Here is a 12,503-nt window from a genome sequence, read left to right as displayed (position 1 = left end):
CGCCCCTTAGCTATGATATAATGAGCATATACCACGGCCTGTCGTGAGCTATTGCTTAAATATATCATATATTCATAAGCAGTTTTATAATTTGGGTGACTTGGCAACATTGCCAGAAAATATGCAAACATTTCTTACTGCTGCAGCTTCACATTAAATGCATTTAACCGGTTAAAGTTGATGTTTTAGGATCTAATCATAGAAATGTAAGGTTTGTCAGTAAGCTTGAAAATGTTTCCCCGCATTTTTTAAAACAATAATAGTTTGTTTTGCTACTCGCAGCTTTTGCTGTTGCTATTAGTAATTAGTTGCCAATCAAACATTGAAACGTTAAGAATTACCACTTTAAATAAAGCAGGCATTTAGTACTGTGTAAACCATCAGCTGAATCTTAGCGGGTGATCGTTGGAAAGATGAAAGCAAGGCAGCATGAAACCAGCTTTGGTTGATATTTCTTTTGATATGACCTTGACTGGCTGTTGTTTTTGTTTTTTATTAGTAATGTGGCTGTTTTTAGACAAATTTCCTGCTGTGGTCACCAACTGTGGGTGAATCAAAATGTCAGGGACACAATTAGTCTGTTTATTCCTCACAGCTGTAGCCCAAATTAGTCTTTGTGATTATTGACTGATTTCACAAGCATCTAATTGTAACTCATAGATAAATAAAAATACAATTAAACATAATTATATTTACAATACTGCTAGCTCAGTGCATACAGTAATTAAATGCATGCATATAAAGAGCTCTCTCCCAATATGGGGACAAACCATGATTTAAAAAAAGAAAAAAAGATCTGAACCCACACAAATCTGCTGCTATCAATGCTATAAACTAATATAAATCTGCGATAAATCTGCATGTTTCCAGATGAGATGTGACATTGCTTTAAATTAAATATCATACGCATCATGCTTCATTTTTTAACTTTAGAATGACCTGTCATTATCAGCCAAGCTGCTACTGCATCAACACAAATACACCAAAAAATGTATTAGTCATTAAAAACGAAATCAATCCGACAGATTGATGATAAATTAGGTTGTAGTTAATTTATACAAGCCCAGACTACAGAATAAAAGCGTTCAGCTTCCAGAGATGTGAACGGCTGCACAAATCAAACCCTATGCTATAAAGTCATAAGAGATTTTCTCCTTTAAAGCTAGAGATGTCCCGATCCGATCACGTGATCGGGGATCGGAGCCGATTACGTGATTTTCAAAAGATCGGAATCAGGAGAAAAAAATCGGGGATCGGGATTTTTTATTTTTTATTTTTTTTTTAATTCAATGTTACAAAACAAAAATGACCATGTTCAAGTCTTAAAGTCATCCTGAGGCCTTAGTTTTGGTTTCAAATTACACAACATCATGTATGTGTTGCTTCTTTGGGGCTTGTTTTCATAGACCTGGTTGCTTATTTCTCTCAAATCTAGCAACAGAGTGGGCAGGGCGCAGTGTCTAATTGTAGCAGTAAGCTAACAAGTACTGAAAGCTTTATTTTGTTTTGATCCAATGCAGCACAACTGAACTGATCCAATGCTGCTGCTATATCCATGTTGGATAGAATATCCAATTTAAATAAAAAAATAACCTTAAGGGACAACTTGGATGCTTTTTTTCTTTCTTTTCTCTTAATGCATTGCATAAAGATCGGATCGGGAAAAATCGGTATCGGCAAATTGTCAAAATCAAATGATCGGAATCGGATCGGGAGCAAAAAAAGGTGATCGGGACATCCCTATTTAAAGCTCACCATAATATATTATAAGGCCATATCTATACAAAACATGTATCTGAAGTGTTTAGCTCAAAATACCAAACCGATCACCCATTGTAGCCATGCCTCACACCCCTCTATTTCAGCCGTGTTACGAAAGTGCTGATTCTGGGTCAGCTCTGTTGTACCCCCATTTTTAGAGATTTGGGTACGGAGGAACAAAGAGGGGGTTTTCTTTTCTGACGCTTTGCGAGTCTCCTTACACACCGGGGACACATATTTAAGTATTAAAGACATTAAAAAGTTCCTTTTGCATAATCGGGGACCTTTAAAATAATCATATGGATACTGCACCTCTGACCAGGCTCCGGTCCTCCACTGGGCCGGACAGGAGACCCTGTTGCAGGGCCTTCGGCTCTCCGGCTTCTCCCCGCTGCAGTACTTGCTGTGGACGGAGCGGTTGGTGCCCTCGTGGAGGAGCTGCACACAGCGGACCGTCCGGATCTGGAAGCCCAGGCTGCCGCAGGTTTTGGTGCAATGCTCCCATTCCTCTGAGATCCATCTGGATGAATCAAAAAGAGGAGTATACTGAAGTTATACAACAGGTTTTGCTGGTTATAACGTTACCAAAAGGTACGCATTTAGTTAGAAAACAGCAGCAAAATAAATGTAACCGATTAAAGACTGCAAAAAAAGTCCGTCATTTATAATCCCACTTCAATACTCTGTTAAATGAAAATATCACAAGTTCTCAGTTCTGCGAATGGTGTATCTTTAAAGATGACATTATATAACTGCTTTATATACAGTGAGTCAATGGCTCTCGATCGAGGGGTCCGATAAGTTAATTTAAGTGTGTTGGAAGGGTGAGGAAATAATAGGATTCTGCATCACAACTCTGCACATATATTTACATATGTTTATGTATGTCTATATTTGGAACTGTAATCTTTGCATTTCTGTCACTAATTGTAATTCATAGACGTCTGAGAGGTGATAAGGACAGACTTTAGTGTCTTTCATTTCAAATGTTATAAGCCAAACCACAGTGATCATTGGTTATTGAAAACATCACACTGTTGGTTTTTTACGGGTGACCTTTATACTGCTGATAAACTAGTAAACACTTGTAAAAGTTCACAAGACTTTTAAGGTTGGAAACAGTAGTTTGTAACTGTCAAATAAAGGCAGAGGAAACACAATGACAAATTCCCTCTGAACTGTATTGGAATGGAAGTCAAAAGAAAGTCATGGAGTTCCCCATAACCAAACATTTTACTTTTTTACACACTTTAACTTAGCAAATGTTACATATTTCTCTAACTAACAAACAAATAATAGTTGATCGTTCGCAAATGTGGGAGCACTTGCTGCAAATGAGTTATAAATGTTACCCTGTTAACTGAATTTGTTGAAGACGGTTGCCATTTCCCACTCTTTAGAATCTTTCATAATGTACCGAACATTTTAAAGGCAAGACCAGAAACAAGAATCGTGGCTTCTAACTCTGTATTTTCTAAATACAATTTTGCGGCTTTGAATCTTTTACATTCAAAATCTACATAAAAGCATCGTACATGAAAGAAGAATACTAACAGAGACATCCGGAAGCATCTCTGTGTTCTTATTCGCCGAGTGTACGTGTTATGAACTGCAGGGATCAATCAGGCATCTGAACATTGAAATGCTTCATTAAGGCTAAATGAGCCCTGAACACAGTTACAATCAGCAATGGTAACAAGAGCTTGGTTAATCAATTCGAGTGAAATACATCTTCCATCCAAAGGACTAAAGAGAGCCTATGCTTTGGTCTCTGTAGTCCTCAAAATCAAGCGATTTCCACTCAGTGCTGCATAGCGTTTAAACATCTTAGATAAATACACTGTCCACCACCCTGCAATACTGCATCCACCATCAAATGACCTGTGATGCTGCCCATGACAGTTATATAATTATTGTTGTTAATGTGTACACTTTACTGCTGTCACAGTGTGATGTGGTCATATTGATCTACTTTCCACTATGTTTCACTGCGCTTTTCTCAGATTTCCCAGCAGCATGTTATTATATAAGTTATATAAGAGTTCTGTGACAATAACAACTGTACCATCCTATCAATAATGAAAGAACCCAATGTCAGATGGAGACCTATTGTTGCATGGAGTGCAGCAGGACCCAAGACTTTAGTGCAGACATTTATGGTTCCCAGTCGATGGATCCTACTCACTTTAGTGATCCCTTGGCTTTTCCCCCACCATGAGTTTGACATTTGTGGTTATGAGTGACATTTTTCAGTATCCATTGATGGATTGCTATGATATTTGTTCCAGACAATCATGTCCCCTTCAGGTTGTATTGGAATAACTTTGGAGATCCTCTGACTTCATTATCAGGGAAGAATGGGTCCATTACTTTGAACAAATATCTGTAGAGACACATTGTTCAACTTATTGTGAGCTGTAACGAATTTATGACAATTTTTTCTAAAATGTCTGACTTTATGGCAGTCAAAAGTCAGTTGTTGGTTATTGCATCTTGAAGGCCAGCATAAATGTTGATTTGCGCCAGTTGGGTCAAACTGGAACCATCTTGGTCAAACTGGAACCATCTTGGTCAGTAGAGTTAGTTGTTTGGAAAAAATAATGTTCTGTATTGTGCTCAGTCAATGTTAAAGAGGTTCATGCTTATATTTTGTTCCTCTACTGTGACATGTTTACATGTTTTATGTCTTTATTTTTCTAAATCCTAAATACAATTGCACGGCAAACAACATGCTTGTTTCAATGGTTAACCCAAACAATCTCTTAGCATTAAAGAGGACAGATGATGCTTATTTAAAGTTCATATTTTTATGGTGTGCCTCTTCTGTGACATGTTTACATGCTTTAATGTTCAAAAAGGTATTTATTTTTCTGATAATGTCTGTGTTGCAGAACCTATTTTTACCTTGGACACAATGGAGACGTTATTGTTGTGATCATTTTCTTGACTATGAATCGTGTGGTCTCTTAAATGGCCATCACCACTTCCCAGAGCCCAAGTTGATGTCACAAAGATCTATTTTTATTCCAAACCAAAAAGCTATTCAACATAATTTTTGAATAAAAACAGCACATTCTTACACTATTTAACTAGTTGTTGCAGATGTGGCGATCATTCAAATGTTTTGTTGTGTTGTAACATAAACCTGCCTTTAAATCAGTACACACTGATCTACCTTTTTGATAAGACTGAGTAGAAGCACCTTACAACTCCCCCTTTATTGTGAGCAATCTCAGTGAAACAACCTGAGCCTTTAAGGTTGACGCCAGACTTATCTCACTTTCCCAGTATACTCGCGGTGTTGCTGTGTAATGACAGGCAGATTGATCAAAGTATAAATCTGTAAAGCCCTCTCACTAACCGCAAGTTAATCTTCTCCACCACAATTCAGACGTCCTTCCTTCTATTTGAGCGCCTGATACCGATTTGGGTCCTGTAAACACCAGGGCATACCCCATGTAATCAGCTACCTGGATCAGCCTCATGTAGCTTTTAGATATTATCTATCGGGCCCTTCTTTTCTTTTTTTTAAAGGAACAAAGAGCAGAATAGAAAAATAAAGCATGTTTAGACTTACAAGTTAAAGCTCAAGGGCTTTTTGCTTTGAATTGAAGATACAGGACTGTCTCAGAAAATTAGAATATTGTGATAAAGTTCTTTATTTTCTGTAATGCAATTAAAAAAACAAAAATGTCATACATTCTGGATTCATTACAAATCAACTGAAATATTGCAAGCCTTTTATTATTTTAATATTGCTGATTATGGCATACAGCTTAAGAAAACTCAAATATCCTATCTCTAAATATTAGAATATCATGAAAAAGTGAACTAGTAGGGTGTTCAACGAATCACTTGAATCGTCTAATTAACTCGAAACACCTGCAAGGGTTTCCTGAGCCTTGAAAAACACTCAGCTTGGTTCAGTAAACTAAATCACAAGTATGGGGAAGACTGCTGATCTGACTGCTGTCCAGAGGACCGTCATTGACACCCTCCATCAGGAGGGTAAGACACAAAAAGAAATTTCTCAAAGAGCAAGCTGTTCACAGAGTGCAGTTTCAAAGCACATCCACAAAAAGTCTGTTGGAAGGGGGAAATGTGGCAGGAAACGCTGCACAACCAAGAGAGATGACCGCAGCCTTAACAGCATTGTGAAGAAGAGTCGCTTCCAGAATTTGGGGGAGCTTCAAAGACAGTGGACTGAAGCTGGAGTCCAGGTATCAAAAGTCACTGTTCACAGACGTGTCCGGGAAATGGGCTACAACAGCCGTATTCCCATGGTCAAGCCACTTCTGAACTCAAGACAACGGAAGAGGCGTCTGACTTGGGCTAAGGAAAAGAAGCACTGGACAGTTGCACAGTGGTCCAAAGTCCTCTTTTCAGACGAAAGCAAGTTTTGTATTTCATTTGGAAGTCAAGGCGCCAGAGTCTGGAGAAAGGCTGGAGAGGAGCAAAATCCAAGTTGCTTGAAATCCAGTGTGAAGTTCCCACAGTCAGCGATGGTTTGGGGAGCCATGTCAGCTGCTGGTGTTGGTCCACTGTGTTTCATCAAGCCCAGAGTAAATGCAGCTGTGTACCAAGAGATTTTAGAGCACTACATGCTTCCGTCTGCTGAAAAGCTCTATGGAGATGAGGAATTCATTTTCCAGCATGATCTGGCACCTGCCCACAGTGCCAAAACCACCAGTAACTGGTGTACTGACCATGGCATTACTGTCCTCGATTGGCCTGCAAATTCCCCTGACCTGAACCCCATAGAGAATATGTGGGGTATTGTGAAGAAGAAGCTGAAAGACACCAGACCCAACAATGCTAATGAGCTAAAGGCCGCTATTGAAGCATCCTGGGCATCCATAACACCTCAGCAATGCCACAGGCTGATTGCCTCCATGCCACGCCGCATTGATGCAGTAATCCGTGCAAAAGGATTCCCAACCAAGTACTGAGTGCATTAATGGACATTTTCAAATGTTGGATTGTGTTTTGCTGTTATAAATCTTTTTTTTTTACTTGGTCTGAGGAACTATTCTAATTTTTTGAGATAGGATTTTTGAGTTTTCTTAAGCTGTATGCCATAATCAGCAATATTAAAATAATAAAAGGCTTGCAATATTTCAGTTGATTTGTAATGAATCCAGAATGTATGACATTTTTGTTTTTTTAATTGCATTACAGAAAATAAAGAACTTTATCACAATATTCTAATTTTCTGAGACAGTCCTGTATATACAAGATACACCTATTCACATACACTCAGAAGTACTCTTGGGCTTAATCCTTTCTTTAGGGTGAACCTTCAATTTAATGGTTTCAAAAAGCTTCTCAAAAGACTTGTGAGAAATAACTTGGGCTAAATAAGCGATACCATCCCTGTTATTTATAGGCATGCAATCACATGCAGGCTGTTGAGATGGCGAATTACGCGGATCTTCTGAAAGGAGGGAAAAACTGGCAAAATACTAAGTGATGCGATTCAGGCTCCTTCGCAAGAGAGCACTGTATCCAGTACATTCTGGAGCAGTTGCAAATAACTTTGAAAACACCATGCATTGTGATTGGGAAATTAATTTCAGGTGTGAAATGTTGACTAAACATCAAGCTTGAATGCTCTGAATGCAGACAGACTCTTTCCAAACGTCTCAGATAAGTTGGAAATCTGCTGACGCCTCTTCCATAACATCCAGATGTAGTGCATCTAGCCGTACAGATATTGGTTTATTTGTGAAGGAATTTCAAAAGCAGCCACTTAATTTTGTCTTTTGACGGATAAGAGTTAGGATTTATTTTAATCTAGAGAATTCTTCATTCGTTTTTTATTTGTAGTTTTTGATTGGTTTGAGTGCCATGAATGGCAATGCATTTTCTCACGTTGGAGGCACAAATCCCTGCAATAGATACAACAAACTCGATAGATCGGGGGAACGTATACCGGTAGTTCATTTTGTGATATGGGGGTGATTACCCCTTTAAAGAAAATAACGTTTTCCGAGAGTTCTCCAGTGGAAAAAACACAGTCAGATATACAGTTTTACATAAGAAGACAATTTATTCAGATTGTCTGAATTTACATATTTAGAGTGCGTCTGAAACATCGATAATAATCCCCATTTTACAGAAACCTGTGTGCATGCACAACTACGGTGATTGTTGTGGGTCAAAGTGGAACCAACTGAGTCTGCAAACTGTGGTGGAGGTTTACATTGGACCACTTGGATAATCATTTAACAGTTCATCAATGCGTTCTGTGAAGTTTGGCTTAGCTGAAGGGTTTGTTCGTCTGATTCAGTTTCTCATTCTTCAGACTTATTTTTGGAAATATTGCCTTTGATTTGTTGAAAGGTTATCTGAAATTGGATTTGCTGTTTGAAAAAAAAAATGGTGATATGATTTGACATCTGCTGTGTGTGCACACTCATTTAGGCTGCAGTAATTTACAAGTAGAAGAAGAATATAACGAGTTATTCTCCTCTGGGATGCTGACATACGTGTCAGCATTTTGCATTCAGCTCTGCTCACAAAGGACGTGAGCTAGGAGTGTGTTTTCAGGAAATCCTTTGAACTTTGAAGTACACAGAGCATTATACATGTTTGTACTAAAGTTAGTGATTCATCAAATTACACTGACAAGCAATTCATCTATTGCACAGTAATTACATAATTTCTTCCCACAGGGATTGAACAGTTATGCTGTGTCCAAGTATATCAAGTTTACATTCTACCTCGCTACCTTTGTGCGAGTCTCAGAACAGGAGAGAGCAGTTTGTCATCATCTCAATCGTTTTTCTTGACATTTTAAATCACCTCTGCTAGAGTCTTCTGAAATCTCTGTCCTTAACTAAAAAGTTAGTAAGTATACAAGTCAAGTTATGAAGCAAAGGTCTAATATCTAGCAATGCTAAGTGAACTCAGCCTTACTTAAGAGCAATGCTAAATTTAGCATGCTGATGTTTAGCATACTGTATATCATTTCCATCAACTAAGTTTTAAGTGTTAGCATGCTAACATTTTCTAGGTAGCACTTAACTTAACTAAATACGTTTTGTCTAATGACAACATAACGCAAACAAAAAAGACATGATGATGGCACTAGATAAAATCATGAACGGACAACCACAGTTCTTACAATAAATCCTAAATGAACATGACTTTCTGTAAAATATGCTATAGAATCCACTGCTCATTCTCTGGAAACCAAAGTGACACATTTGCCAATCCATCCACTCCATGTTGATATATTTCACAGAAGAACCAAAAATGATTTATATGCCACTGAAGTCTGTAGAATTTAACCTCTAAGGGTCATGAAAATCAGCACAGCATTGGCAATCCAACATAATAGTTGTTGGGACATTTCAGTCTGGATCAAACAGACCAGTGTTGTCCTCAGAGCCCTGCAGCTAACACTGCTAACAGGCTAAAAGGCTCATGAACACTTTGAAGTGGACAAAGTTCAGATAAGATCCACAAGACATGGTTGTTTTGATATAAAGTGTGTCCTTCAGCCTCAAAAGAGAGGTTGAAACACAACGTGTTCAGTCTCTGAGATTGCTTTCTTTTGTGGTTCGAATGGAGTCCATCCAGAACAGAAGTAAATCCATACTAAGAGTAATACATGACACAGAATGGCTGAATAATTTTCTTCAGTGTCAGAAAACAGCAGCATTTGATCTCTCAGCTCTCTATTTCGTTTGGTTTAATATTCGACAGAATAGCGAGGTCTTAAGCCTGACGTTGCGTAATCTCACAGTTTGAGATTCGGATGGAGACTTCCGGCTTTAGCTTTTTAAAGTGTCTTGGGGTTTTACAGCCTTGACCACTAAACAGCTTATGCATCCGTTTCTTTTACCTGCCGGCCTTTTCTGTCAGGGCCCAGCATTTAGACTCCTCGGATTTTGTTATTTTACTTTCACACCCCTGCTAGGGTTCAGAGCGTATAGCTGCTACACGCAGTGGGTTTTCACCCAGAGAAGCAGCTTTTCCCTCCCGTTATCTCATCTCTAAACCAAATGTCACCGCTTTTAAAACGAGACTGCTATGATGGATCTCTTGGGACACAACTCATTGCTCTCCTAACAAGTCCCACTGGAGGGATGTATTGATAAAAGAGTAGACCTGTCCTGGTTCTTGGTGCCGCAGTTTTAGATCAACAAATTGTAAAATCATCCCTGCGTTTAGTATTAATCGGCTTTGGCTCAGTCTCTGTGGGTTTGAACCTGGGGAATGTGAACTACTGAATAATTGACTTCATTAAGTGAATACCTTTTCACACCGCATTACATTCTTGCATTGTGAAGTTCAGCTATATATTTTCCTATCAGTGTTGAAAATCCTCAAAGCACTTCAAATGGATTTCTATTTTCATCTTTTTTTAAAACACTTAATTCAGTTTTAAATTATATTTTCTAAATGTACCGGTAATCATAATTAAAGGTCCATTGTTCATTTCAAGATTAAAAGCTTCTCCACTTCTTGATCCCTATGTCTACTTAATCATTCTAATTAAGAAGGTTAGACCTTTATAAGATAAATTAAAACAATTGAAATGTGGACACATCCTCTAATTTTGTTGAACTATTACAAGGAACTAACAATGAACCATGTTATTAAAACACAAAGAATCCCAAGATGTGTTTTCTTTCTATGGTTTCTCATGTCATTTGGGCTTGTAATGAGCTGGTTTTCTCTCAAAAACCCACGTTGCCATTGAACTTTGGGATTGTAGCCTTTGCAGACCAATTACTGTACATGCACATAGCCTACATAACACACTAAAGGAAAGGGAAAACCCAAAAAAGGGCCCCCAGAGACCAAATTACAAAAGATGAGTCATGTCGTGACACCTTTAAATCTATCAATGCGCCAATCATCTGGATATCATCCATATTATATAAAAAGAAGAGGCTTGTGATTATAACATGGTTTATCAGTCAAAGATGAAACATGCTATTTAATTGCATTATGGGTTCTGAGCTTAACTCATTACTTAGATAACGCCCCTCAAACATTAGTAAAGTTACACGCTGCCATTTATTGTCAACGTTACCTCCAGGTAACACCATGGTGCCTGCCTCCTCATGAGTCCTGACTCTGGAGAGAGAGGTTCAACTTTATGCAAATGTCCTTTCATGTAACAGGAGCGACGAGTCTGAGACAGCAATCCCGCTCTCTTTGATTCCTCTGGAGAAGCCCAGCTCTTAGCAGCTAAGCTCTAAGTTGACTATGTAATAAAACTTCAAATGAAAAGAGGGAAAACATCATCATGATATAATTTAATGACCTGCTTAGCAGAGTTCTACTTTGAGGATGTATGTGTGAACAGAGTGTAAAAGTGTTATTCTACTCATTCTACCTAATCCTTCTAACTAGCCTCACACCTTTATGAAAGTGTAACACTGAAACGCTTTAAATTGGCCCTATTAAGCTCATATGTTTTCCCTTTCCTGTGGCGTAGTGGTTTGTCCGTAGGTTTTTGGATTAGGGGGTCACAGGTTCAAACCCCACTGTAGTCAGCATGTTGTTGGCACAATCCCAAATCACCCCCTACACCCTACCCCTACACAGGTTTGAAACTAAAAGAGCTTTACAGAAGAAGTAACATAATTAAAGATGTTTGGAGTTTTATTTTAGTTATTAACTTTAATTTTTTGTCAAAGAGATGCTGATTTGAAACCGGCATTTCCTGTTTCTGCCGGAGAGTGGGGAGTTTGTCCCAAAGCTTGCTGCTGTATTTACTCCCTCCATCTGACAGGAGGGAGCCTCGTTGAGCTGTGAGTGTCATTCCTCGGAATTCACTCCGTCACGGAGGGAGAGTCTGTAGGGGTAGGGTGTAGAGCAGGGATATTCAACTAAAATTCAACGAGGTCCAGTTAGAGAAAATCTCCCCATGCAAAGGTCCGGAACATCAAAATGTCTAAGTTGCTTTATGAATTAGTGTGATATGTATTGAAGTAGCTTTATCAACATCTGCATGTAATCAACAACTGACTGCCAAGATTTTTTTTTTTAAATATTGAAGTTAAAAGCATCAATCTGGTGCACTTTGAGAGCAACATGAAGAGATCTATGGGTACATCTTTCAACACCCATTTAAAACAGAACTGTAAGCAGATCTTTCTTTTTGGATATTTTACAAATCACTCACCTTTTAAACTCTATTCTTGTTATTTTTAACAACTTTTTGTTACTGTCATATAGTATTTTATATCTGTTTTTCATTTAGTCTCATTAATAACTATAATGATCATATCAAGGTGTGCCTTAACCTCACTGAGCTGAGGTCATTTGAGCCTCTCAGGAGAGAGCTCTCTTCCACCTGGTTGTAGAAAAGCTCTTTAAATTCGTTAGCATAGCTAGCTAACCAGATGCTAATAACAACAGATCGCCACTGTGCTTACAACTAAAGACACAGCCACACAAACACTGCGGCATGTCTACGGCTCCTTATGGGTACTGCAATATTTGAAGAGCTGGAGCGGCGTTCCGGTGTTATGCCGTAGATTGAAGCCCTGCCGTAGATTGAAGCCCTGTTCGCGGGCAAGCGCAAACGTGACGTCATCGCCTGTGTTGAGCGTTCGTCTAGTTTATTAAGCTTTTCTCTCTCTTTTGAATGATATATTTCCCGTCAGATTAACAGCAAACGGCTGAATAAATAATGTGCATACAATTGCGAGGAGGCTCGTTTTAAGGACACTTTTCAGATAGTCACAAACTTCATATTGGAACAAACTTCCGTTTTTGAG

At 38.5% G+C, this 12,503-nt stretch overlaps 1 protein-coding gene and 1 long non-coding RNA gene across 2 annotated transcripts in view; one reads left to right on the top strand and one right to left on the bottom strand.

The window, feature by feature from the left end:
• Nucleotides 1-12,503, top strand: part of LOC307044809 — a 449,985-nt gene that overhangs the window by 184,182 nt on the left and 253,300 nt on the right. The gene's annotated exons all lie outside the window — the stretch shown is intronic.
• The window catches only part of adamts3 (ADAM metallopeptidase with thrombospondin type 1 motif, 3), a 201,035-nt gene that overhangs the window by 7,337 nt on the left and 181,195 nt on the right, over nt 1-12,503 (bottom strand). The window contains exon 20 of the mRNA XM_079690199.1: nt 2,074-2,281. Within this exon, the coding sequence (XP_079546325.1) occupies nt 2,074-2,281 (208 nt within the window). The remainder of the gene's footprint in view (nt 1-2,073; nt 2,282-12,503) is intronic.

This window comes from Notothenia rossii, assembly GCF_949606895.1.
Source record: "Notothenia rossii genome assembly, chromosome: 6".
In the NCBI taxonomy this organism is placed as follows: Eukaryota; Metazoa; Chordata; class Actinopteri; order Perciformes; family Nototheniidae; genus Notothenia; species Notothenia rossii.
The sequence above is the reverse complement of the archived record's forward strand: the minus strand, read 5'-3'. Positions and strand labels throughout refer to the sequence as shown.